This window comes from Epinephelus fuscoguttatus, linkage group LG10, assembly GCF_011397635.1.
Source record: "Epinephelus fuscoguttatus linkage group LG10, E.fuscoguttatus.final_Chr_v1".
NCBI lineage: Eukaryota > Metazoa > Chordata > Actinopteri > Perciformes > Serranidae > Epinephelus > Epinephelus fuscoguttatus.
Window position 1 is genome coordinate 44926337 of NC_064761.1, and position 26523 is coordinate 44952859.

A 26523-nucleotide genomic window follows, 5' to 3' on the forward strand; every position below is an offset into this window, starting at 1 on the left:
TATTTATGAGAGGTGACTGAGTGGATTTAAAATTGGGGGAAGCATGTCAAATTATTCTTATGAGCACTGGGGATGAATTTATGCTTTTATTTTGGCTGAGGGGAGGAGCATGCAGATTTAAGTGGTTCTATTTTGTATTTATTTTACTGCTGATTTTTAGAGGAAATATGTCTTCTTAATCCACCTGCAGGTTTGAAAGACATGTTTTTTTATAAATTGCCAAAATTACACCATTTATCAGCCAGAAACCATAAAAACAGGGAAAATTGTTGGATTTTCAAATTTCAGAGGGTCTGTGGATACATCATGTGAAAAAGGAGAAAAAGCATAACTAAATCAGAGCTTAAAATACTGATATTTCATCAACATCAATTATTCTACATTTAAAATTTGGAAAAAAAAAACCAACCCAAAAAACCCCATGTTTGCACGAACTGTTCATTTGCAAGCATGAAAATCTGAGGCTTTTATCAACTCCAGGATTTCGTCTTCAACTTCTAACTTTCAAACATAAACGGTGAGTTTTCAAAATCTAATAATTAATTTATGCATTTAAAATATTTGTAGCTTCAGGGAGGATCAGAATAAAACAAATAAAAAAAAAAAAATGAAGTCACATCCCTTCTCTGATAAGCAAAGAACAGTCCCTAAAAAAACAAGACAATAACTAGTATGCTGTATACTATATGCTAGTATACAGCCCAAATTAAGAGAATGAAAATATTTCCACAGAGAGATGAAATTGATATGATCCATGATCCAACCCAAGATGTTTCCAGACAATATGACACAATTACAGATAATAGATTGAAAACTTTATTTCACATGTATTCTCCTTGATTAAGCTTATTAAGTTAAAGAAATAAAGATCTCAGAAGGAAAGCTTCCAGTTGCACCAGGATGAAGAGTTTTGTAAAATCACAAATAAAAAACAAAATGAAATAATAATGAAAGTTAATCAGAAATATATTAAAGAAGTGATTATGATGATTTATTTGAACCTGTGAACGACACACTGTCACAAGGCTCTGTTTAAATGAAGTAAAAAAGGAGTCTCTGTAAATCAGTGAAACAGCGCCCCCCTGACTGAAACGGTTTAACGTCAGTCAGTCTGAGCGGTGAGAGACGGTACTGCAGCTTCAGTGCGGGCACAGTCTGAGGGAATCAGCAGAGAAACAGGTGAATGTAGATTTAAAAGTTTTATTTAATACTGAAACTGTGAAGGGACGAGACTGAGGAGGAGGAACAGAGGTGAGTCGGTCGATCTTTGACCAAAAACAGACCTGATTACAGTTAACTGCAGAGTTAGCGAGTGTCGCTAATGCTACTAGCTAACATGTTGTTGGCTAGCGCTGATAAACGGCGGGAAGAGGAGGAGCTCTGTAAACAAACAAAATGGCGTCGCAGGAAGAAATGCAGCCGGATTATCTGACAGCCATGAAGGAACGAAGGAGGAGAGGGGACTCTAGAGAAGGTGAGTCAGATACACTCTCTGTCTGTCTGCCTGTCTGTCTGTCTCTCTGTCTGTCTCTCTGTCTGTTCATCACAAACCTGAAAACGGCTGTGTGACTGAGCTGCTAAGAATACACCTGAGAGGACTTCTTGTTTACCAGCCAAACTTTAACCACAGTGTTCAGGTGTAAGTGTAGCCTGGCCTCACCAGGCTCTTCACTTTGGTTTCTATTCACTCTGAATTTTGTCTGGATTCTGGTTCCGGTATAGAGAGCGGATGCGGAATTCACCAAAGTAAAAGTGTTCACCAAAGTAAAACTTTAAATTCTGGCACACCATCGATTTGGGGTGATGAGGGGTGTAAGAAAATCGATTAACTTAATGGCTTGGGGCTTTTCTTGTAAATTATATTCTTTAAATTAAAGTTTCACCGCATTTTTATTAGCTTGGTGCTTTTATTTTGACGGAAAGGCGCATCCATCGAATTCCGGGTCCTGTCTCACTCGCCCTGGTTCCGGTTCCTTACCAAAACAGCCACTAACGGCCCCAGACTAGTGTTAGTGCAGCACAATACAGAAGACTTCAAGCAGGGACAAGAAAACACTCACTAAACTGTAAATCGTAGATTAAAAATTAGGGCTGCAACTATTAGTTGACTAATCGATGACTAATCGACTATTACAATAATCGGTGACTATTTTAGTAGTCGTCTAATCAGTTTGAGTCATTTTTCATTGTAAAGTACTATAAAGTACCCAAAATATTCTTATTGCAGCTTTTTACGGTCAAATATTGGCAGCTTTACACACTCTCCCATGACGTGAACTGAAACTCTTTGGTGTGAGTACGAAACAAGATGACATCATTTTGGGGTTTGGGAGAGACAGGCCGACATTTTTCAACATTTTAACACATTTTTGGATAAAATGATTAGTTGACTAATCAAAGAAATAATCGACAGATTAATCAACAATGAAAGTAATCGTTAGTTGCAGTCCTATTAAAAATAGGTTCCGAAAATACAGACAATGAAAACATTAAATGCCCTTCTGATTGTAGGTATGGGAAATATGGAAACTTGTGTCTGGTCACAACTGAAGCTGTCCTGTAGTTTTTGTTGGCTTCATTCCTCAGCCTCGGACAGACCAGACCAGTAACCAGCTGCAGAGTTCCCATCAATCCTCAGTGAGCTCCTGTGGCGTTGGGTTTCATCTTGGAGTCTTGTCCCCAACTGATGCCGCAGTAATAAACTGCTGAGTCGCTCTGCTCAGAGTTGTGCAGCAGCAGCGAGCCGTTGGCTGCAGCTGAGACTTTATCAGGACCAACACCGGCGCCATACTTCACATTAGACGTGTCTGCAGGCCTGATGGTCAGCAGCAGCTCTGGACTCTGTCCTGCTGTCTTCCTGTACCAGCTGAGGGTGGAGTACGCAGCACTGATGGCGGTGGTGTTGGAGGCATTAGTGGTGGAGGCGTTGAAGGCATCCAGCAGGGGGCACTGCAGGGTGGCGTTCTCCCCGACTCTCACCTGTACAGTGGAGACTGGCAGGGCGGAGGCAGGCTGCTCCAACCAGAAACCTTAAAGACAACAGATAAATTTATTGAAGATCTATCCAAACAAATAAACAATAAATTAATGAATCAAAGTTGCAGAGACAGTTCCTAACCTGTAGAGTATTTATAAAACATATGTGACAGAGCCAGGTTTTAGTGGAGCAGATACAGTTATGCTAAGATAGAAATACTATTAATATTTAATAGTATAGTAATATTTCAAATTATGAGACACTAAATTAAAAAAAATAGAACTTTAAAAGTCAAAATCCTGAGTTAAAAAGTCAGAATCAGAATTAAGTCAAAGTCATGAGATAACAAACTGTTTAATTTTCAGTTGACTGACTCATAAGATAAGATAAGATAATATACACCTTTACTGATCCCATAATTGAGAAATTCTGCTCTAAATATGTTTTATTTGAGCCGTCCTTCAGTCTGCGGTTTTCATCATGTAAAGTCTCGTTCAGACGTCTCAGTGATGATTTTTAATCCTTCAGACAGAAAGCTTTACTCTGAAGGAATTTTCTGCATAAAATCCCTTAAATTGGCCTCAGATGACAAACAGCTCTTCATCCTGCCGACAGCTGCTTCACTTAATAACCAGCTTAAACATGTGTGAGTATTTGGATATGTGACGAGAGTTTAAACATGAATGAAGTAAAAATAAAAGAGACGTACCGCTGACGGAGAGGAGGATCAGACAGACCAGCAGAGACTCCATCGTCAACTGACGGAGGAAACCACTGCTGCTGCTGCTGCTGTTGTTGTTCTATGAACCAACAGAGCGTTTCAAAACAACTCCCTCCTCCTCTTCATCATCGCTGAGCGAAACGTGAACACACAGACATGAAACATGTTTATCAGTCAGTGTGACCTCTCCTTCTCTCTGACGTCCATCCAGAACATGCGTCTGTAAATCCACTCAGAAATCAGAGAAAAAAGAATCATTGTGTTTTTAAGTTTTCTTCAGTTGACGCTCTCTGTCCATCCGAACAGGGGCTGCTCGCACATCGTTCAGCTCACTGTGAACGCACTCACTGTGTCCCCATGGAAACATATACATAAGTGGTTCCCAACTGATGGGTCGCAGTCCACAAGTGGGCCACAGGTCCATTCTGAGTGGACCACATGTGACTTGCGGACGTGTCAAGTTTGTAAAAAAAAACAAAAAACAAACCCACTTTATTTTAGCTCACAGACCTCACAGAGACAGGACACGAGCTGGATGACACGGCCAAACACAGACTGGCACTGAATATTTTATACTGCGTGGACCTTGAACTAATGACGAAGAACTAATCTGGACCCCATGACTGCACCAGTTTGGAACGACTCATATAGATTATTAATATATACTCTGGTTACGTCCCTCAGATCCCTCAGGTACCAGTGATGTGGTTTGGTGTGTTTGTTATAAAGCAGCTGTGGATCTGAACCAGACTCACTGACAGTTAGTGTGACCACAGAACACCTGCAGGACGTTTCACATAACAAGTCATGTTGTTTTTTTTACAATATAAAGAATATACAATATAGAATATGCAACAAATTCAATAATCATTTATTCAGAAAAAATAAACGCCCTTTGTTTTTTCTCCAAAAGGAGTTCATGTGCTCCTGAATAGAAAAATAAATGCCACAAAGGAATTTAGGAGCGCAGAGAAAAACATTCAAGTTTATTAGCAAACAGTTTATTATTATTATTTTGTGATCTGCTGAGGAGTGTGAGAACATACATTGCAATTTAATGCGATTTATTAGCTTATTTCATCTGCAAATTATTTGATTATTATTTCCCCAAAGAAAAAGTTTGTCCACATCTGTTTTATGTTTTCACTGTGGTCATCTCGCTTCAGTCTTTTGTTGGCAGCTAAATTGATTTTATTAGGCCTCTGCGGCGGCAACAGCTGTGGCCAGAGGCCTAATGTTTACAGGTTGTGCGTCTGTCCATCCGTACTGCCCATTCTTGTGAACTCGATATCTCAGGAATGCATTGAGGGATTTTTTATTTTATTTTTTATTTTTTCAAATTTTGCACAAACCAACCCAATCCAGCCTTTTTTCTTAAGCACCTTAAAAACAACCACAGCTGAAACAAAGTGCTGTGCATCAAGAGTAAATCAAATATGAAAACGTAGGACATAAAAACAAACAGTAACACAATGAATCAAAAAAATAAAATACAACTCCAAAGTACAATATGACACAAGTAAAAAAAAAACAGTCATACCATAAAAGCAGTAAAACAGATGAAAACAATTTCATACAATAAAAGCAATGAAAACAAAGAGAATCAGTGTCTCATACTGGGTCGAAGGCCAAGGAAGTAAAAGTGGGTTTTAAGGCGGGTTTTAAAAATGGACAGAGAAGGAGCCTGTTTAACGTGGAGCGGCAGACTGTTCCACAAGTTAGGAATTACGACAGAAAAGGCTCTGTCCCCTCTGAGCTTCCTCTCAGACTTCGGTACAACCAGAAGCAGCTGGTCAGCTGATCTGAGAGACCGGGCAGGAGTGTAAGGGTGAAGCAGCTCAGAGAGGTAAGGCGGGGTGAGACCATTTAGAGATTTTAAAACAAATAAAATAATTTTAAAATGCACAGGCAGCCAGTAGACTGAGGCCAGGATGGAGAGTTATGTGCTCTCTCTTTCATGTTCCAGTTAAAGTCGTGCAGCTGCAGACGAGAGAGAGAAGACAGGCTGATTCCAGTGTGCAGTGCGTTACAGTGGTCCAGCCGAGACGAGATAAAGGCATGGACTACTGTTTTGAATTGCTGCCTGCAAGAATGAGTTTGACTTTTGCCAACCGCATTAAATGATAAAAGCTGAACTTCACGACTGCACTAAATCGACTGTCCAGTTTAAAATCACTGTCCATCCTAAAACCCAGATTCATAACTGTGGGCTTCACATATGGTGTCAGAGGGCCCACGTCAATGGGGGGGACTCACAGGATCCACTGGGTCCAAACACCACCACCTCTGTCTTGTTTTCAGTAAAATTTAAAAAGTTTAAGGCCACCCAAGCTTTCATGTCACTAAGACACGCAAGAAGTGGTTTTACTGAGAATGCATCCTTCTGCTTTAAAGGTACATAGATCTGACTGTCACCAGCATAAAAATGGAAACAGATACCATGTTCTCTAAGAATGGATCAGCACAGTGTCAAGATCAGAGTCGCCCACTTTGGACTCAACTATGAACTGATTAGATTTCACTGGTCAAAGGTCAGTGTGACCTTGCATCTGTCTCATTCTCTTGAGCACGATATCTCAAGAGCAAAGGGAATTTCTTTGAATTTGACACAAACGTCCACCTGGACGGAGGAATAAACTGATCAGACTTTAGTGGTCAAAAGGTCAAAGGTCAGCTTGACTGTGACATCATCATGTTTTAACGTCGTATCTCAGGAACAGAAGGGGAGACATTTGGTCAGATACTGAATTGGTGACTGGTATTGTGTCTTTTCAAATTAAAATATGTTTTCACATAAAAATTGTGACACACACACACACACACACACACACAGAGTTTCCAGAATAAATTTACAAAGTAGGTAAAACACTTTGTTTCATAGTTTATTTCCTTCAGTTTAGGCAACAACAGCAGGTGGTTTGGTTTAAAACAAGTAAGCTTGTACCAACATCATGTAATGTCACATGACGTATGTCACTACCATAATATGGTACACATTTAAACACACTACTTTCTAGGGCTGGGCGATATGACCAAAATCTCATATCATGATATAGTTCATTTCATATCCCGATAACGATACATATCCCGATACAAAGCACGTCGTAAAAGCTTCGTGAACTAGAAAGCCAAGAAGAGTTTTATCAGTGTGATCCATGCAAAAGATGGACAGACTCCAAATGACGAAAAATATTAAATTAAAAGTGTAATTTGCATCACAACGATATAAACGATAGAGCAAAATATGAAACCATAGACATTTTTCTCTCGTCACACGATATCTTGTCATATCGCACAGCCCTACTGCTTTCTTATTAAAATAACTGGATTGACTATTGGTGTCACACGGGAAACAAACAGTGGGCTCCTAGGTAAAAGTTTGGAGTCTGTTTGACACCTCCGCCTCCTCTCCTGCTCGCCTTATACTACCTTTAAAGAAGGGTTGCAGCGATATAACAGTTTCAAGGTATATCGTGATATAAAAGTTGGCAGTTATCACACCATGTGCATTTGACTTTCTACGATATTGAGAAAAAAAGCAACTGGATGTTGAATCTCTCCTTTATTTGAGTTATTTATTGAGTTATTTTTTAAGGGGAGGCTTCTTACACAAACTTCATCAACAAAATGTTTCAGGTTTCAGTTTTAGTGATAAAATGTTTGTTCATCAACAATAACCCTTCTGTTTTCATTCCTGCGAGGATCCCTCTGACTGGGAATACTATGAATTATGTGATACTGTGAAACCGAAATATTTTCTGAGACAGTTATTGTACTGTGAAAATACTGTACCCTACTGTATACTATGGTAGCTGCTGGCAGTTTAGAAACTGATGGCAGCTGGTACATGTCATTACACTGCGAGAGGTGCCTCTGTGTTTTAATGTTTTATTTTAATGTATTTCTCTTGTAAAGCACATTGAATTGCTGTATGAATGGTGCTATATAAATAAAACTGCCTTGCCTTGCCTGTGTGTCGGTATCTGACACTGGCGTCCACTGACAAAGCAACAATATTAAATGAATGAGAGCAGTCTGACAGGAAGTGAAGCCCAGTGGAGTATGAGAGCATCAGTTCCTGGTGTCTCGACATCGGGCCTTGAAATACTGACAAAGCCTTTTAAAACAGTGAAGTGTTAAAACAGCTCCTGAATGTCTGAGTGTGTTGACCGACAGACTGGATGTTGTAGAGTGTGTGATGTGTCAGCAGAGGGCAGTGTGACACACACACACACACACACACACACACACACACACACACACACAGTGTGAGCACAGTCTGATGGATGTGGTGATATGGTTATGTGTAGTGAAGCGTTCCAGCCTGATGGAGGCGCTGCAGAGACAGCTGACAGACTGCAGGCAGATGATTTGTGCAGGGAGTAGACTGATATAAATCATCAGACACTCCCTCCTCTGGTGAAACACTCAGCAGGATTTCTGACTCCTCTGGAAACAGAAACAGACATCACACACACACACACACACACACACACACACACACACACACAGAGCAGGGAGAAGTGTTCATATAAGAGATAGTATTAATCTGATTAACTGTTAGAAACTATTTGGATATTTGTTTGATCACTTTGAGTTATGGATGCATTGATTTATGGGTATGGGCCAATATTCTCCTTGTTGCCTGTCATCAGCCTCTCTGCATATGAGATAACCTTTACCTTTGGCAGTGGTCGATGTTTTTCTGTTTTGTCTCATCAGTTTTGTGCAGGCTCAAAAGCAGAGCTCGAGACTAACAGCGTTGTCCCGGGGACAATAGAAAACATGTTTGGGTTGAACAGAGATCTTCCCCAGGGCGCTGTCGGGACAAAAGGACCTGTGCTCCGAGGTAACGGTGAAATAAGCTGCTTGACTTGTAAAATCTATCCTGCTGCACCTTTTAGCCAATGTTACGAAACGTCAACTTTAAGTCGTCACCGCCACTCAGATGACGTTTGTCATACAGCAGGGAGAGAATGTCTGTCTCTGTGAGCTGAAACCATTTCCCTCAGTGGAAACAAAGCTTTGATTTACTTTAATTTCACAGATAAGAAACAATAAATTGTCAGGGTTCAACGCTAAGGTTTTTTTTTCACTTGCCCGGTCGGGTAAGTTGGTCAGAGATCTACTTGCCCGAAGTCAGTTTTTACTTGCCCTATAAAAATTGTTTAATTTAAACGGCTATCAAATAACAAAGACTGCAGTTATTTTTATGTTATGTAATCTTTATTCACACTGTATTTATTAATTAAAACAACATATGTCATGTATTGTAGCTTAATTCCTACACAAATATGACAGTGTCAGGGCTTAAAGTGAAAAATTTGTCAATCGTTCTCCGTCTATAATTTTGCGCCCTACTTGAGCCATGCCCACCTCTATTTATTTTTCACCCCTCTCTCCAGTTCTGCTGTATTAACACCGGGTTTAATATATTTTGCTTCCATCTCTCTGCCCTGCTCTACTCTACTTCAACGCTACTTAGCTCTCTCTCTACTCTACCAGTAGACTACCACATCCACCTGTTGCACAAAACGCACACAGCAGTGTTTCCCCTAGGATGGAGTTGTAGCAGCGGAGGTGAAGCACACGCATGAAAAATAATTTTCACATGCGTGAAACTTATTTGTATGCTTGCAAAGCACAGCCTGCTGGGATGTTTCTGTGTATCTACTGGCACCAGAAGAGCTCTTTAGGACTAAGTACATACAGTACATGTGTGCACAGTAATGAGCAGGTGAAATGTCTGTCTAGCTTACATATGAGGTGTCTCAAGATTTAGGAACATACAACTGTATTGAATATAATAAAGTAAAAAGTCACCTGACATGCTGCTGTTTTGTGCTATGACCTATTTAAGTGTTGGAAGTTGTTATTTACGTGACAACACCTGAATGCAACACAAGCTTAGCATGAGTGCTGAGCTACGCGCACAGACAAACGAGACAAGCAGCGTGTTTGTCTGTGCGTAACAGCAGTCTGTTGATGGTTATTTACACACTGTCCATAACAATAACTTTGTCAGCTGACAAACTGCACCGGGCTCGGGGTCAGGTTTGGTCAGGAAACTGCGGCCCGAGCCGCTCTAGCGTGCTCACCTGTGTGTGTGGCGGAACTCCGCCGTGCACGATACAGAGAGCAGAGGAGAATTGTTAACGCGTGACCATGTAGAGACAGAAATGACACGATGACATAACACCATAAATAGTATATTATGTTATTATATGAAGCGTCTGTCGCACAAAATAATATCAGTGGGGGCTGTGGGCAGGACATTGTTACACAGCTGTGCCTGTGACTTCAGGCAGAGAGACCGCTGCATCAGAGCAGAAGAGCACGTTTTAAAATACATTTATTTTATCAATTAGTTATTAACCTTTACTATTTCTAGCAACTTGCCCGATCAGGCAAGTGAGTTGTTAGTTTACATGCCCGACCGTGAGTTTTACTTGCCCTGGGCAATCGGGCAATCCTTATTGTTGAGCCCTGATTGTGAGGACAATAAAGCCTCCACACACTGTGTGTGATTTATCCTGGCTGAAGTATGAGCAGAGGAAATCTCTGCTAGCTGCTAGGCTAATTTATACAATGTAAAATGCCATAGGCTTGTGCTAATAACATTAGCATGTTGTATATATTCTTGACATATTCAGACTTTATTCTCATAGATTTTCGACTTTGTTCTTGTAATATTAGGACTTAATTCTTGTAGATTTAAGACTTAATTCTCATAGATTCGTGACTTTATTTTCATAGATTTATGATTTTATTCTCATAATTTTATGACTTTAATAGATTTTCGACTTTATTCTTGTAATATGAGGACTTAATTCTCGTAGATTTATGACTTAATTCTCGTAGATTCACGGCTTTATTTTCATAGATTTACGACATTATTCTCAAAATATTACGACTTAATTCTTGTAGATTTACAACTTTATTCTCGTTATATTAAACCTTTATTTTCGTAGATTTACAACTTTATTATCATAATATTACGACATTATTCTCGAAATATTCCGACTTAATTCTCGTAGATTTACAACTTTATTCTAATAGATTTTCGACTTTATTCTTGTAATATTAGGACTTAATTCTCGTAGATTTACAACTTTATTCTAATAGATTTTCAACTTTATTCTTGTAATATTAGGACTTAATTCTCGTAGATTTACGGCTTTATTCTCGTAGATTTACGACTTTATTATTCTCGTAATATTACTTTATTCTAATAGATTTTCAACTTTATTCTTGTAATATTAGGACTTAATTCTCGTAGATTTACGGCTTTATTCTCGTAGATTTACGACTTTATTATTCTCGTAATATTACTTTATTCTAATAGATTTTCAACTTTATTCTTGTAATATTAGGACTTAATTCTCGTAGATTTACGGCTTTATTCTCGTAGATTGTCGACTTTATTATTCGCGTAATATTACTTTATTCTAATAGATTGTCGACTTTATTCTTGTAATATTAGGACTTAATTCTCGTAGATTTACAGCTTTATTCTTGTAGTCTACTATTTTTTCTTTAACACAACCTAATCCTCCTTCGTAGCAGCTAATGCTAACCAGTCCTGTTTGTATTGTTTCCTGTCCAATCTGTGAGTACAGTTGACCTCTGACCTCACCTGAACTTGCATCACTTCCTGTGTTTGGACAGAGGAAACGGGGTCAGAGGTCAGCTGGCTGTCAGCCTCAAAGCAGTGTGAGTGCTGAAGATGTTTTTCTTAGTTTCCTGCCTGTTGCTGCAGCAGGTTCGAAGTGTCAGAGCTGCACACTTTTCTCTGCTCTACACATTCTTCATGCATCTTTTCGTTCACATCTGAGTCTCATCAGAGTCCCTGAGTTTCAGCTCCTGCAGTGAACACAACAGCTGCGAGCATCTTCAAGTTAAAACAGTCATGACTTTGTGCAACAGTCAGTTAAAAAGCTGATATCTGAGGTCACATGACTTTAAGTTGGTGCCACTAGAAGCTGCTGATGCTAACTGTGCGTCTGTTTTCTGTTTATTAATGAAATGTGATGTTTTTGTTCCTGATTAAACCACAAAAATCACTTTGTTACTTTAGTTTGAAAGGAGGAGGAGGAGGAGGAGGAGGAGGGTTAACCCTGAGTGAGTCAGGGGCCCGGAGCTGGACCGGGGCCCCTGACTCCTGGCAGGAATTACAGATGTTTATATAGACATGTTGTTTGGCTGTTTCCAGCAGTCCAAAAACCGCACATGCTCTGAACCAATCACAGCTCAGACAGAGCAGAGGGGGCGGGGCCTCTGCCCAGCTCTGTGCCAGCTGTGTGCCAGCAGCTGGCAGGAGGTCAGGAAAGAGTGAGAGCTGCTGCTGAAGAAGAAGAGGAGGAATGAAGGCACACTTTCTGTCTTTACTTACGTCTTTGTTGTTTTTCTGTCTCTGTTTCTTTTTCTTGTTTTTGTTTTTTTTCTGTCTCTGTTTCTTCGTGTCTTTTCTTGTTTCTGTTTCTCTGAGTTTCGTTTCTTGGCCTGAAACTTTCTGACGTCCTGCTGCCAAAGATCCACATAGTTTCTGTTCCAGAGTTCATCCAGGTTCATCACTGTGAGGCTGGGAAATAGAAACAGAAAGCCTCAGTGTTCACACACACACACACACACACACACACACACTCACACTCACACTCACACTCACACACACTCACACACACACACACACACACACACACACCTCACACATAAACGAAACTTTCCATGTGCAATGTGTGTGTGTGTGTGTGTGTGTGTGTGAGACTTTCCTGTTGATCAGGGCGTCCTCCCTGGGCACGATAACACCGACATGGAGGGGAGGAAGAGGGTGAGGTTTAGGGTGGGGAGATGGGGGGAGGTGGCAGGAGGTGGGGGGAGGGGATGGAGCGGGTGAGGCAGGGGGTGTGGCCGAGGTCCGTCGCCCTGTGAGGGAGCCCCTCCCTGTGTTCCTGCCCAGCCTGAAGGGAAAGTCCAGCTCACTTCAACCTGAGAGACTCATTGAGAACAGCTGCTCGCTCCACAGCTCGTCTTCATCGTCCTCACCTCCATCACCACTGCCTCTTCATCTCCATCTCTCCATCCTCTTCCTCAGCTGTGTCCCTCCATGGCGGCCGCCTCCAAGTCCTCCCAGAAGGCGAAGAATGTGGTGATCGCCCTGCTGGCGCTCTGGTCCATCATCTCGCTGATTGTCATCGTGGTGTGGGCGACGTCTCCGGACCTGAAGAGCTCGGCTCAGTGCCGCGCCGAGCTGCAGGAGATGAGGGAGAAGCTGGAGGGGGCCAAGGTGGTGTTTCAGAAGGACAAGGTGGCTCTGGAGGAGCAGGTGACGGCGGCGAGGGAGGCGCAGGACCGTCAGAGGGCTGAGATCCTGCTGCTGCTGGAAAGCATCAATGCCACCAACGCCACGCTGGAGGAGTGCCGGCAGGAAAACGTGAGTTTATCTCCCTGACGACAGATGTAGTTCAGTCACACGTTTGAGCCGCCTTCAAGATTTATTACAGTCTTTTTAAAACAGGAAAAAGATTCAGCCTGTTTCCTCTAACTCAGCACAGTAATAATTCAGAATTCAGAAGGTGATTTGAGTTGGAAATTAATAATTTGCTGAGCTTCTTTCACTTGTTAGAAGAAAACTAACTCCTGAGGGACAGACTCTCGTCTTTATTTTCCCAGTTCAGACTTCTGCAAAGTTTAAAATTGAAGGTCAGACCCAGAAAGTTAAAGGTGAAGGTTTGAATCTGTTTGTGTTCCTTCCTGTTTGGTTTTTCTTCCTGTCTCTGTTTCCTCTGAAAGAAAAAACTAATTTGAGCTTAAGAGATGAGGCCTCAACCAATGTATTAATGAGGACATTTTTTATTATCAGTACATATCATGATGTAGTCAGTGTTTGAAAGAATCACATTAGTTTGTTTGTCCTAATTAAATGTGACAGAAAGGAGCATCAGCGACGAGATCGGTTTGACTGCATCGTTTTCTAACCTAAAGAGGTCGTCGTCTGTCTGGAGGAAGATCAACAGGAAGCTGAATATTCTGGTTGTATTTTTGTGTGAGATGTTCAGCAGAGCTCGTTAGCCAGCTAGCTTGTTTAACAAAGTGGAGATGGTGGTAAAATAGTCTGGTAGCAACAGTATCGATAACTGCGGTGGTATTGTTGTGAATATGAACAGTAAGGAAGTAAAGAAGTGCGTCTCCAGTCTGACGTCTCTGAGCTCACAGCTGATAGGTAAGAGGTTTGTTTATGTGATGTCATGGGGATCCATATTTAACGGATCAGCGTGGACAGAGAGCGTCAGACATAACGTGATGTGGTGCGATAGTCGGATGGTCGTTTGCTGTTAAGGCCCTGACACACCAAGCTGACAGTTGGCTGTTGGTGAACGTCTTTTGCTCCAGTCAGCGCAGTGTGTCTCGCACCGCCGGCCCTTAACGAACTTTTTTCAGCTGATTCATCAGCATCAGCATAGCGGAGTCCATCAGTGAGTGAAGCCTCTGATGGTCAGCTGAGCTCAGGTGATGAACAGAGGAGCGTCAGTGAGTAAAGGAGGAGCTAAAGTCCAAAACCAACTTGTTCCATCAGGTCAGATTATTTTTCTCTTCAGCAGAAACGTTTCCTGATGGTTTGTGTTATTGTTCACTGGCGCACGGTAAATATGCTCTGATTGTGTTGTTCATGTGCTAACTGGCTAACTAGCATCAAGACGCTCTTCCTGTTTCCCTTTTTCAATGACGAATACAGACGACCGCCGCCTGCTGCTGTGGAGACTTACTTCCTCTCAGCAGGAGCAGAACAAATGAGCTGATTGGCTGTCGGCTGGAAAGTTTGCGGTGTGTTCACGTACAACTTTGTTGGCTGAGACACCTCGACGTGAGGCAACGCAGCAGGGGGCCGTCATCGTCGCTAGCTCTCTGAAGTCTGGTGTGTCTGGACCTCGAGGACACAGTGTTCGCTGTTACACAACACAACAAGTTAGAATTCAGTTTTACTGAATGATGTGCTCCGATCACACAGAAAGTGTGTTGCAGGTTCTAAAAGGCGAGGTGCACTGCACTACTTTTTCTTTTCTTTAATTGAATGACACTAGTGAAAAAACACTTACTGCACATTGTTATTGTTGCCAGGCAACCACCCCATCTCCTCCTTACACTAACCTTCTCGTGTAATCAATCTGTTTATTGTGTGTACCCTCCAGTAATCAGCTGCTGCCATGTTGAGGCAGAGGGTGCTGTCTGTAGCTCTGGTTGAGGGTGAGAGGCTGTCAGCAGATAAACAGAGATCTGTGTGGGTACATGAGACCCTAAAAAAGAGGCTGGATCATGGGGAGTACCACCAGTTGGTCCAGGGGCTTCTCCTCCATCATGGTTTTTGGGTTAAAAACCTGCAGAAAGTCTTGTTTGTTCTAATGTGAGGACAGGCTGTTGTGTGTCTCAGACGAGTCACAAGGTCTCTAATCAAAACTAAGATGATATAATAGTGATGTGATTCAACACAGTTTATTCTCGGCCTGTTCGCTCCAGGCCTGCAGGATACGCACCAGGCTTTGAGAAGAGTTTTGCAAAGTGGAATTTAAACTTAGAGCTCTGTCACATTTTCACACAGACTCATGTTGCAAAAGAGACGTCTGTAAATCAGAGATGCAGTTTTTTGAGTGTCACAACCGCTGAGAGATGACTCATCTCACTGTCTGGATTTGAGCCATTCAGTCTGGTAACATTCAAACGTCTATTTCTATCAATTCAATTTTATTCATAAAGCCATATCACAAATCATGGTTTGCCTCAGAGGCTTTACAGCACACGACATCCCGCTGTCCTTTCCCAGTTCAAGTTAGCAGAGCACTGAACAGGAAGTTAGCTGCTTGGCCACACACATCTGCTGTAAGTCTCTGGTGCGTCTGCTGTGTGGGCCCAAAGATACAGAAGATCTCGGTCATTTCATCCCACAGAATTTGAGCTTTTTTGGCTTCATGTGCCGCTGAGCAGCTTTCATAGGAGTGAACAGGGCCTGCTCCCAGCGCTGTGTCCAGGTCTCTTTATACATCCATGGTGCGCTGAGAGAGCAGCAGATTATCAGCATGGAGGACTGAAGTGTGACCCATCTGACCAGCAGAACATAAACTGCACATCAGGCCTGAGCAGCATCTCGTGTCAAACAGCTGAACTGGATTTCTTTGATCGTCCAGCACATTGTCTTTTCTATAAAACAATCTACAGTACGGTGTCAGAACTGGTTTAAGCTGGTGGCTCATATCTGCATGTTGAGCAGGAGGGGGTGAAGTGTGAAAATAAGACTCACTTTTTACAGTGTGATGTTGCCTCTGTGTGTGTGTGTGTGTTTGTGTGTGTGTGTGTGTTACCAAACTGATACTGAAAATAGCTTCTTTACAGTCCAACTGCCAAAATTGAAAGCAGAGCCACCGGGCGGCCCCACCCACCTCACCAAAACACTAACAGCTTCCATCTGTCCTCGAGAAGCACCTAATTCCCTCAGATCAATAAATAACATTTACACAGAAACAAATGTGATGTTTATGTTTATGATGTTTATGTTCAGAGAACATTGGTGGTATAAATCCTCCTCAGCTCCTTCTCACACAGCTCAGTGTGTGTGTTACACAAGTTTGTCTCTGAGTGATTGTATGAAAATGTGATATGAACAGAGAGCGATTCTTCTCTCCTCCTCCTCCTCCTCCTCTTTACTCCGCTGTTTCCATTTTGGGAGACTTTATATTTTTCCCTCCAGTTTAAAGATTTTGAATAGTTTTTCCCTCCCAGCAGGCCGACTGTTTAAACTGTGAAGAGTTTAGCTGCTTCCAACATTTCCAGCTTCATTTTCTCAGAGTTGTTGGTTGGAAAAAGTGAGTGTTTGCCTTCGCTCTCCCTCCTCCTCCTCCTCCTCCTCCTCCTCCTCCTCCTCTGGTGGTTCGTCCTGACTCATTCCTCCTCTCCTTGTTTCACCTCTGATCCACTCCTCCCTCTCCGCTCCCTGAAGTTTTCCCCAGTCTGACTTCTCCCCTCCTGACTTTTGATCGTGCTGTGAAAGCCTCAGTATTTGCAGAAGGGAAACTCTCACCTCATCGCTGTGGATTGTGGACAATCTGGAATATTCCCTTTATTTATAGAAACAGAAAGTGTGCAAATACATGAGGCATTTTCCCGCTAACAGAGGTGTAACTAGTTTGCCAGCTGGTACTACAATACCCAGAATTCACTGCCAACACTGCATTCATGCAACCCCAGTCGACTGGAAAATTGTTGGTATTTCTGCAAACCAGGGATATGTTACATTAGTACCTTATTATTTAGTGGATACGTTCAAACTAAAGCATTGCTGTGGTGAACATGTGGTCACAGAACCCACTTGGTTATGGTCAGAAAAGATCATGTTTGGGTTTAAAATACCTGAATTTAGTGGGAGGGAAAAGAGACACAGGCAGTGTCCGTAGTAAACTGGCCGAGGGGACTAGCAGATGAAAAATCTCCACCAGCCAAACAGATTTTCTACCGACCACATTAGCAAGCAAACATGCACAGTTTACCAGCCAGAATATTAGCATATTAGCATTATTAGCATATTAGGTGTGACTTAGTATTTAATTGTTTAAAAATGCCACAGTGAACCAGAACATTTTGGGCTTTGCTGACAAGGACTTGAATTGTTTTTTAAATCCTACTGAGAACGCTACTGTAGAAATGATTATGGGTAAAACTTCCAGTGTGATAACAGAAGTAGCAGTAAGCTAGTCAGTCGCATTGACTGTCCATGGTTAGCCTCAGTGGCTAATCTGCTAATCTTTATCAAACCCTGCTTTGTTTTCAACAGATACTTAAATGAACATTTAATGATCATTTGCTAAAGTGTCCGTGTGGAGCTCTGGTACCTGTCGCTCTGTGCACGTCTGTAACGTCACTATAACAACCAGACCGAGATAAATGTGTTGCTTCAACAACAGTGTTGAAGATGCAGCCAGAACAGAAAGAGATGGTTCCTGTAACCAGCGCTACAGTTTCCATCAGCGACCTACAGAGAGGATATAATGTCTGACACCAGATCGTCCCCTCCGTCTCTTACTGAATCAACACAGGACAGGATTTGTCTCATATTGTCATGCACACACTGCTCTAACGTATACACTCTGCTCTCACATGTTCACATAAGGAATAATTAAACCCACAGAGTTTGGAGAGCAGAGAAGATTTCAATCAGAATCTAGTGAAGAGAATGAGAGCTACAGTGACAGGTGTGTCCCTAAACATCAGGACATGATATCTGTCTTCACTGTCTGACTGCATTCACAACCTGCATCAGGAAATAAACTCAGCAGCACCTGCAGTTATGTGTTGAGTTAACAATATGAGAAGAAATCATTTCTTTATGATTAGAAATCATAAATCATCTTTTAAAGGGGGTAGCTGTTCACTGTGAGCTAGCTCAGGCTTTGTAATGTCAAGTTAGCAAGACAAGCTAATAGCAAACACACTTGGTCAAAAATTAAACCAAGCAGCGCTTTGAGACGGCGGTCAGAGATGACCGAGGTATGATCATGTCATCCTGTCTGACGTTTAACAGGTGGTGTGTTCCACATGTTTTGTTTCCTAGTTGCTCTGTGAAAGAGAATTAGCATATCGTTATGTACTGTCACTATTGGAAAACATTGGTTTCAGTTCGGCACCTGAAGTCGCACCCATAATTCACGCTATGTGTCAGTGGAAGATAAAATAAAGTGGATAGAATCTTTCTGTAGGACTGAAGGGGATGTTTTGATTTTAGCATCTTATTATTGAAAATGTTGTAGTGAAACAACGTTAAAATAACGACACTGCTATTCCAGAACAAGAAATAAATAGAAACTCTCCTGTTTTAAAGAACCTTCGTGGCCACTTGAGTGTAGATTACTGTGTTTAAAAGGTGCACCTGAATACACCATAGTCAGCATCCAGGTCCATACACTTTGTTGTACAAAGAAATGTAGATTTCCTGAATGCATCATGAAGTCCTCACTGTGTGAGTGTCAAACTCATCTCTGACGCAGACGACAGAAGCGGGAGGGAAAATGTGTTAATCGCAGGTATTAGCACCTGAAAAAATGATACTATCCTTAATCTTTGTTTATCAATAATCTAGCCTACTGGCAAGCTTACTTGTTATCATAGCCTGCATAGCAAGCTAACGTGCTAACCCTGCAGTAGCTCGTAAGGATTTTGTTGTTTTCAGCTGCAAGTCAAAGCCACATTTGAGACGTCACAAGCGGTTTTATAAAAACAGACTGTGATAAAAAAAATAAAATGCAAAGACAGAGACGGCTGCAGAAGTGCTGTAAAGTTTAGTTGATTCAAAACACACAATAAACACACAGTAAACACACAGTAAACAGTAAACACACATTAAACACACTTTAAACACAGTAAACACACATTAAACACACTTTAAACACACAATAAACATAATAAACAGTAAACACACATTAAACACACAATAAACACAAACAGTAAACACACATTAAACACATGAAACACAATAAACACACAATAAACAGTAAACACACATTAAACGCACATGAAACACAATAAACACACATGAAACATATTAAACACACATGAAACACAAAATAAACACAAATGAAACACAATAAACCCAAAATAAATACACATGAAACACAATAAACACACATTAAACACACATTAAATATATATTAAACACACATGAAACACAATAAACACACATGAAACACAATAAACACATTAAACGCACATTAAACACAAAATAAACACACATGAAACACAATAAACACATTAAACGCACATTAAACACAAAATAAACACACATGAAACACAATAAACACACATTAAACATATATTAAACACACATGAAACACAATAAACACACATTAAACGCACATGAAACACACATTAAACACACATTAAACACAATAAACACACATTAAACATATATTAAACACACATGAAACACAATAAACACACATTAAACGCACATGAAACACACATTAAACACATTAAACACAATAAACACAGATGAAACACAATAAACACACATTAAACACAATAAACACACATTAAACGCACATGAAACACACAATAAACACACATTAAACACAATAAACACACAGTAAACATGGCTTAATAGAGACAGTTTCAAACACAGATCAGCTTCACTATAACTCGCAGCATTCACAGACAAACACACAGTTTGTCTTTATCTGGACACATTTTCCCCACAAATACAACATGCTAACGTTATTTGCACAATTCCCCGACAGTCTGATCCATCATCAGTGTATCTGAGCGTCTGTCTGTGTGAGCTGTCAGTTACAGAAACGAAATCTGAATCAGCAGGTTACACTTTTGTAAAATCAGAAATCAAAAGCTGCAGTCGGCGTCTGTCTGGTCTGAGCCCGGTGTAATCGTCCTGACTTTATATAAACGTCGACACGTCTCTGCTGCTCATGAAGAGGTTAAACACACCGTCAGTTTAACAGAGCAGATTCAGGGTGTGATGTCAGCAGGACGTTCATTGTCATCAGCACAGGAGACGTTCCTCTGCGGGCCTCCTGACAGCTTCCTGTCTTCAACCTGAAGCTTTCAGAAAAACGCCCTGATATCATTTAACCCCTTCAGGTCGGAGCCGTCCTCCCTACGGCTGCCACACCGCTGCATTCCTACAAAATAAAAGCTTTCTGTCTCTAACTGTTTCCACCTGCTGCGGATTTGATCCATCTGAACACCAGCTGGTGATCACCTGACCTCAGACTTTAACCTACTGCATGCTGGGTAGATATTTAAGATACCAGCTGTGGCCTCTGTCAGTGATGAAGACTGAGCTGCTCTTCCTCAGCTGTGGAACTTATGAAGCAGGTGTGATATTTGCAGGTGTGGTGTGATGTTCAGAGGGAGCGCACTCTCTCCTCACTTTGGTTTTTCATCTTTTATCACTTTGTTCTGATGTTTTGTTTTTTTTTTCTTTGAGATTCTTTGAATGTTTGTGATGTCACAGTCACATGTTTCCTCTGTGACTGTTTCCTGTCTGAATGGTCATTAACTTTATCTATTGATTGATTAACACTGGAGTTTCTCTCAGGGGCGAGCTTCCTGTCTACTGAGCCTCGCTTACCTTTACCTCCTTTTCTCCCTTAGGACCTTCCCTACATACTGTCTTTTCCTTCCTCTTTCCTCCCTCCCTTCCCTCCTTACCTGCCTTACATTACCTCCTTCCTTCCTTCCTTACCTACCTTACATTACCTCCTTCCTTCCCTCCTTACCTACCTTACATTACCTCCTTCCCTCCCTTTCTTTTTTCTTTCCTTACATCCCTCCTAACATATTTCCTTTTTCCATCCTTTCCTTCCTTACATTCTTCCTTACATACTTTCTTTTCCATCCTCTTTCCTCCCTTCCTTCCCTCCTAGCCTACCTTGCCTCCTTACATCTACCCTCCTTCCTTCCTTTTTCTTTCTTTGCTTACATACTTCCTATATTCTTTCCTCTTTCCTTCCTTCACTCCTTGCTCACTTACTCTTTCATTCCTTACCCCCTCCCACACATGCAGAACCTTCCTCCTTCCTTCCTTCCTTCCTTGCTTCCTTCCTTCCTTCCTTCCTTCCTTCCATACCTACTTAGACCTTGAACGCAGTGTAGCACTCCGTGTTCTGTCAGTGTCTCAGCGTCACGTTACAGCTGTATGATGAACTGTTAGCACCTGCTAGCGGAGGGCGAGTCTGAGGCAGCTGAAGCTATTAATTAGAGGGCGTGTCTACATACTTTTGGCCACATAGTCTCTCTGTGTAGTTCTGTCTGTATTCCAGGAGTCCTTGAAAAGGTTCAGGAGGTTTTAGAGAAGGGTCAAAGGGCGTTGGGGGGGGGGGGGGGGGGTTACAGTGGATCCTTTGTGTGCAGTAATAACCACATCACGTACTGTGTTGATCATTCGTGTCGGTGTGAAGCTGTGACACATGCAAATACTCAGAGAGGAAGTGATCAACGTTATCAAAACGAGGCTAACCGCTGCTTCTCTTGCATCACTTCCTGTTGAGCGGCTCCAGGTGTTCACATGGTTTGTTGAGGCTCGAAGCAGCAGCGAGAAAATCCCCATAGATTTCAGAGCGAAACAGAGCGCACTGTTTTCAGACAGTAGAACATAAAACTTCCTTTTTATCAAGGAAGTGACGCCTGATCGAAACAGCACAGACAGTCTCACCTCGCTGACCTTGAATACGTTTCAGAGGTCCTTGATAAGGTACTAGTGATGTTCAAGGACTCTTTTAGTATTTCCCAGGGATCCTTGAGGATGTTGCCCAGACACCTTTGAGATGATTCAGGTTCCAGGAGTCCTTGAGGAGGTTTCAGCAGTCTCTGATTGAGACCTAACGGTCCTTGGGGATGTTTCAAGGGTCCTATAAGATTTTTCCATGTGTCCTTATTCCTGGGAGTCTTTGATGATGATATTTCAGAGGCCCAGGAGTGCTTGAGAAGGTCAAAGGGCTCCTTGATATGGTCATATTGGGCCTGGAGTAGGTACCAGGGAGGCTTAAGGATGTTCCAGAGGCATCTGGGAGATCCAGGAATCCTTGCAGAGGTTCTAGAGGTCCTTGATACTGTTCTAGTATTGATCCTGGGGTCTCTAAGAAGCCTTTGATGATGATGATATTCCAGGGGCCCCTCAGGAAGTTTTAAGAGTGCTTGAGGATGTCAGAGTGCTGCTTAGTATGGTTATATTGTTTGTGTGCTTCCTGGAGATTCCCTGGAGATTCTAGGAGTCTTTGCAAAGGTTCTAGAGGTCCTTGGGGAAGTTTAAAAGGTCCTTGATAGGATTCTAATTGTCCTGAAAAATACTCCGGGGTTTGTTTTAGAGACCCATTGAGTGGGTTTGTGTTCATATAAAAGGTTTTGATGTCCTTGAGGAGGTCACATGGGTCCTTGATAGCGTTCTAATGATTCTTAAGAATGGTCCTGGAAGTTGTTGGGTTCTTGGTCTCCTGGATGTATCAAGGAGGGGGTATAAGGAGTCCTTGAGTGGGTTCCAGGGTTCCTTCAGGAAGGCGTAAAGGTCCTTTGTCCTCATGTTCACCCACACTGGGACTCATGAAACCAGATTTGCTCCACAGCGCCACCTGTCGTCAAACACAGACACTTGAACTGTGTTTTTATGTTCACATTAATTTCATGATTTGTTCTGGCTCCTTCCTGCTGATGATGATGGAGATGATGCTGCTGATGATGATGGTGATGATGATGATGCTGACAGGAGCAGTGCAGCCTTCAGCCTGAGGGCGCAGCACATGTGTAGCTGATATTAGCATTATTGGCTGTGTGTGAGTACACAGTGTTCAGTGTGTGTTGTTCTGGTGTCAAAGGCCTCTCAGGGTGAAGGCATTTGTTTGGACTGTTCCTTTAAGTGCAGGACTCTGTTTAAAGAGCTCATCTAACTTTAACTGCTGCGTTCAATGAAAGGAATGTTTCTAAAAGCCGTTCTCAGCCGTCCTGCTTTCAATCAACACCTCAGCTCTGAGAGCCGACAGCAGCTGGCACAGCACGGCCCAGCTGAGGGTCCGTCAGAGCAGGTTCATCGTCCACATGTTCGTCCACATGTTCAGAAGTGTTTCAGGCTGACGGCCGATGCTGGACCTGAGGAGCTGCTCTGACTTCTAACAAACAGTGAAGGAGGTGATTTGAAGCTAGTTGGTTTCTTGTGTTAAACATGAAGCTGTTGAGGAGCTGAATCTCAGGTCTCAGATGTTGGAGTGTCCCTGAATGCACCAAATGAACCTTCTCATCTCCAAACCAACACGTCCTCATCACAGCTTGTCAAATACAGACACTTTGTCAGTGGACCTGCAGGTCAGGATGTGACGCACAAGGTTCTCAGTTTCAGGGACGGTGTGTTAATTTACGCTTGTTATATGCTTTGAGTCTTTTCAAAATAAACTTTAATTTTCAAAGGTAAAGTACATTCATATTGTCCACACACACATATTGTCCTCGCTTTTCAAATAAACTTACAGCGTAACCAAAACACTTAAGAAACAACAGTCCGTGGTTAGGTGTAGAAAAAAACATCATGACTTGCCTAAAGTACAGTTGTTACTAACATAGTGTGGTGTCACATGACATACGTCACCAGCGTAGCATGCTATGCACACTAGCACACTATGTTGTTGTTTAAATAACGCCACTGACTCCAGAGTGTGTCCGACCCATCCACCTCCCCTCCAGGCCAAGACCGATTTTCTTGCTTCTTACACTACGGCCGCCCGGTGCTTCTCATGTCGTCACTTTCAGTTATAATAAGAATATAAAGTGATAATACAGAGATTTGCTCTGCTCATATTTCAGCCAGGATAAATCACACACAGTGTGTGGAGGCTTTATTGTCTTCACAATTTATTGTTTCTTATCTGTGAAATTAAAGTAAATCAAAGCTTTGTTTCCACTGAGGGAAATGGTTTCAGCTCACAGAGACAGACAGGAGGTCTGCGTCACTGTGACACTGTGGAGTTACATCTCTGGGGAGGTGCACGTCAGGCTACAGCGTAGGGTACGGCGTCGATTGGAAGAACAGACATGTCCTGTGATTTTCAGCTGTCTATGATTATATTTACCCTTTACAGCAGGCCCATCCTGACAGCTGAGAATATTACTGTCAGGTATTGTCCCCCCTCTGTTAAATATGAAAGGAGGCTGAAAATCACAGGACGCGTCTGTTCTGATGATACAAGTCAGCGGTCCTGAAATGCGTGTTTCTCTTCTACAATACATATTCTACATCTCGGAGGCGATGTCTTTCTACATACGGGTTCCATCGCCTTTCAAACGGGGCAGAGCTCTGTGGGAAACAGTAGGAGAGACACAGCCAGAGAGGGAACCAGGATCTGACACAACACCGCAGGGAGAAGCAGGGGCTGTGCGCCGGATGAAAAAATAAGCGCGTCGCACCAAATGCGCGCCGCTACAGCGTCTTTGGGTTGTGAGCACGCATGACGCGCGTCTACATTGAAAGTAATGGGTTTGTGCGCGCAAAACACGCTACATATGAACGCCCCCCATGCACACACACAGGCTTCAACCAAGGCGGCGGCCAAAATCACCCAGGCGGCCCGCCTTTGCCTTAGATAGGCAGGGAAAACCCTGGACCAGCTGAAACCTGGTCTACAGTCAGAATAGTGTATTTTCCTGATGCTTTAAGGACACATACTCAGACAGTGAGATGCTCCTATAGATGTAGGTGCACGACGCTCGTGCACTCTGCTTGTTACTCTCACAGAGACGAGCTGATGAGTCACAGGTGGGTGAAATTATCCACCATTAATGAAGAACAAATGAATGACATGTAAAATGTGAACCTTGCAGAGCTGCTGTCTGACTCCACATTAACAGAGACGCTGTGCACATTTTCACACGAGGAGCAGAGTGACTTCATTGATTATTTCTGAAGCTGAAAGTTTAGCTCTGTTCCCTCTGTCAGGTCTGTAACTACAGTTTGTACTTCTGCTGCTCAAATGTCTCACTTACTGCACAAACTCATGCTCTTCTCTCCACTTCGTCCCTCTGAACTCACAAAGCCAGTTTGTCTCACCACAAAACAACAAGAGACTCTCTCAGAGTTATTTCTGTCAGACATCGTGATCAGGACATAATGATGCTATCAGAAACACCACAAGATGAGTTTAGTATTTATGAGACGATTAAATGACTGTTTGATCCTGGTTCAGTCATCAGACAAAAGAAAACAAAGAAATACAAGAACCACTACAAGGTTGGGCCAGAATAATAATCCTGATCATGAGTGAGGTCACGATTTCTTAAAAAACTTAAAATCAGGTTCTTCTCCACTTGACTCAGTTCATCTCCTGTGGATACGTCTCTGTGCTGTATTTTTCATTTGTACAGCGGTCACTGTGACACTGCACAGCGTCGCTGTTCTGGATGTCTGAGTTGATGTTGGACAATAACGGGGATTCAGTGAGTTTAGTGATGTCATTCTTCTCGGCCTTCATGTGTTCATCGTACTGCAGATTGAGGGTTTTTTTTTTCAGCTGGCTTAACAGGTTAGTTGTGTTGCTTTGCGACACAGACACACGTCTCATACTTTGCATGTGATCTGTTCTCTCCTAAATCCAAAATACTATGGATGAGTAAGTACACCATTATCTGTATCTGTGTCTGTATCTGTTTAACTTACTGAGTTATCTGTATCTGTACCCAGAATGGGTGGGGTTTAAATCTAAAGTGGGTTGGGCCTGATCAGAAGTTGTTATTTTACACCTAAAATTAATATGGATTAAGTGACCGCCATGAGACGGCGTATCATCTCTAGTCAATGACTCTCTGTGCTTCTGATCTGTAACGCTGACAGGAAGTGACCACCATGAGACGGCGTATCATCTCTAGTCAACAACTCTCTGCGCTTCTGATCTGATTTGCAGCTTTTCAGACTTATTTTGTGGCTGAATATAATTTGTAAATTTGGAAAAACGTCATTTGAACTCTGTTTTTAGCCTCATTGTAGCCTGTAGCTTTAACTGCCTCTGTGTGCACCGTGCTCTCGTGTGTGCGCGAGACCAGCGAAAGCACGTGAACACACATGAAGGCGGTGCCCATGTCTCACAGTCTCGTGCAAGCGAGCACACGTGAGCGGCCCAGAGAGGCAGTCAGAGCTACAGGCTACAATGAGGCTAAAAACAGAGTTCAAATGACGTTTTTCCAAACAACTTTTTATGTCGGGTCGAGTCTAAAACTTCACCTGAGCCTCCCTCGGCATATGGGTGAGTAGATAATGGCTGAATTTTCATTTTTGGGTGCACTATCCCTTTAAGGCCAG

The 26523-nt window shown here is 42.2% G+C and overlaps 2 protein-coding genes across 2 annotated transcripts in view; one reads left to right on the forward strand and one right to left on the reverse strand.

Annotated features, from left to right (window-relative positions):
- Positions 1 to 831: 831 nt before the first annotated feature.
- sid1 (secreted immunoglobulin domain 1) lies at positions 832 to 4173 on the reverse strand. The gene is made up of 2 exons (XM_049587523.1): positions 3687 to 4173; positions 832 to 3029 (listed from the first exon to the last, which is right to left on the reverse strand). Exons 1-2 carry the CDS (start codon positions 3727 to 3729, stop codon positions 2635 to 2637), a joined length of 438 nt encoding a protein of 145 aa, XP_049443480.1. The 5' UTR covers positions 3730 to 4173; the 3' UTR covers positions 832 to 2634.
- Positions 4174 to 12651: 8478 nt separating this feature from the next.
- si:ch211-1a19.3 (uncharacterized) overlaps positions 12652 to 26523 on the forward strand; it is a 31356-nt gene continuing 17484 nt past the window's right edge. The window contains exon 1 of the mRNA XM_049587518.1: positions 12652 to 13128. Within this exon, the coding sequence (XP_049443475.1) occupies positions 12802 to 13128 (327 nt within the window). The 5' untranslated portion in view covers positions 12652 to 12801. The remainder of the gene's footprint in view (positions 13129 to 26523) is intronic.

Excerpts from the sequence above, each read along its gene's own strand:
- sid1 (XM_049587523.1), bottom strand. The coding sequence starts at position 3,729 with ATGGAGTCTCTGCTGGTCTGTCTGATCCTCCTCTCCGTCAGCG. Across the intron at positions 3,030-3,686 it reads GATCCTCCTCTCCGTCAGCG|GTTTCTGGTTGGAGCAGCCT; the intron begins GTACGTCTCTTT and ends GTTGTCTTTAAG.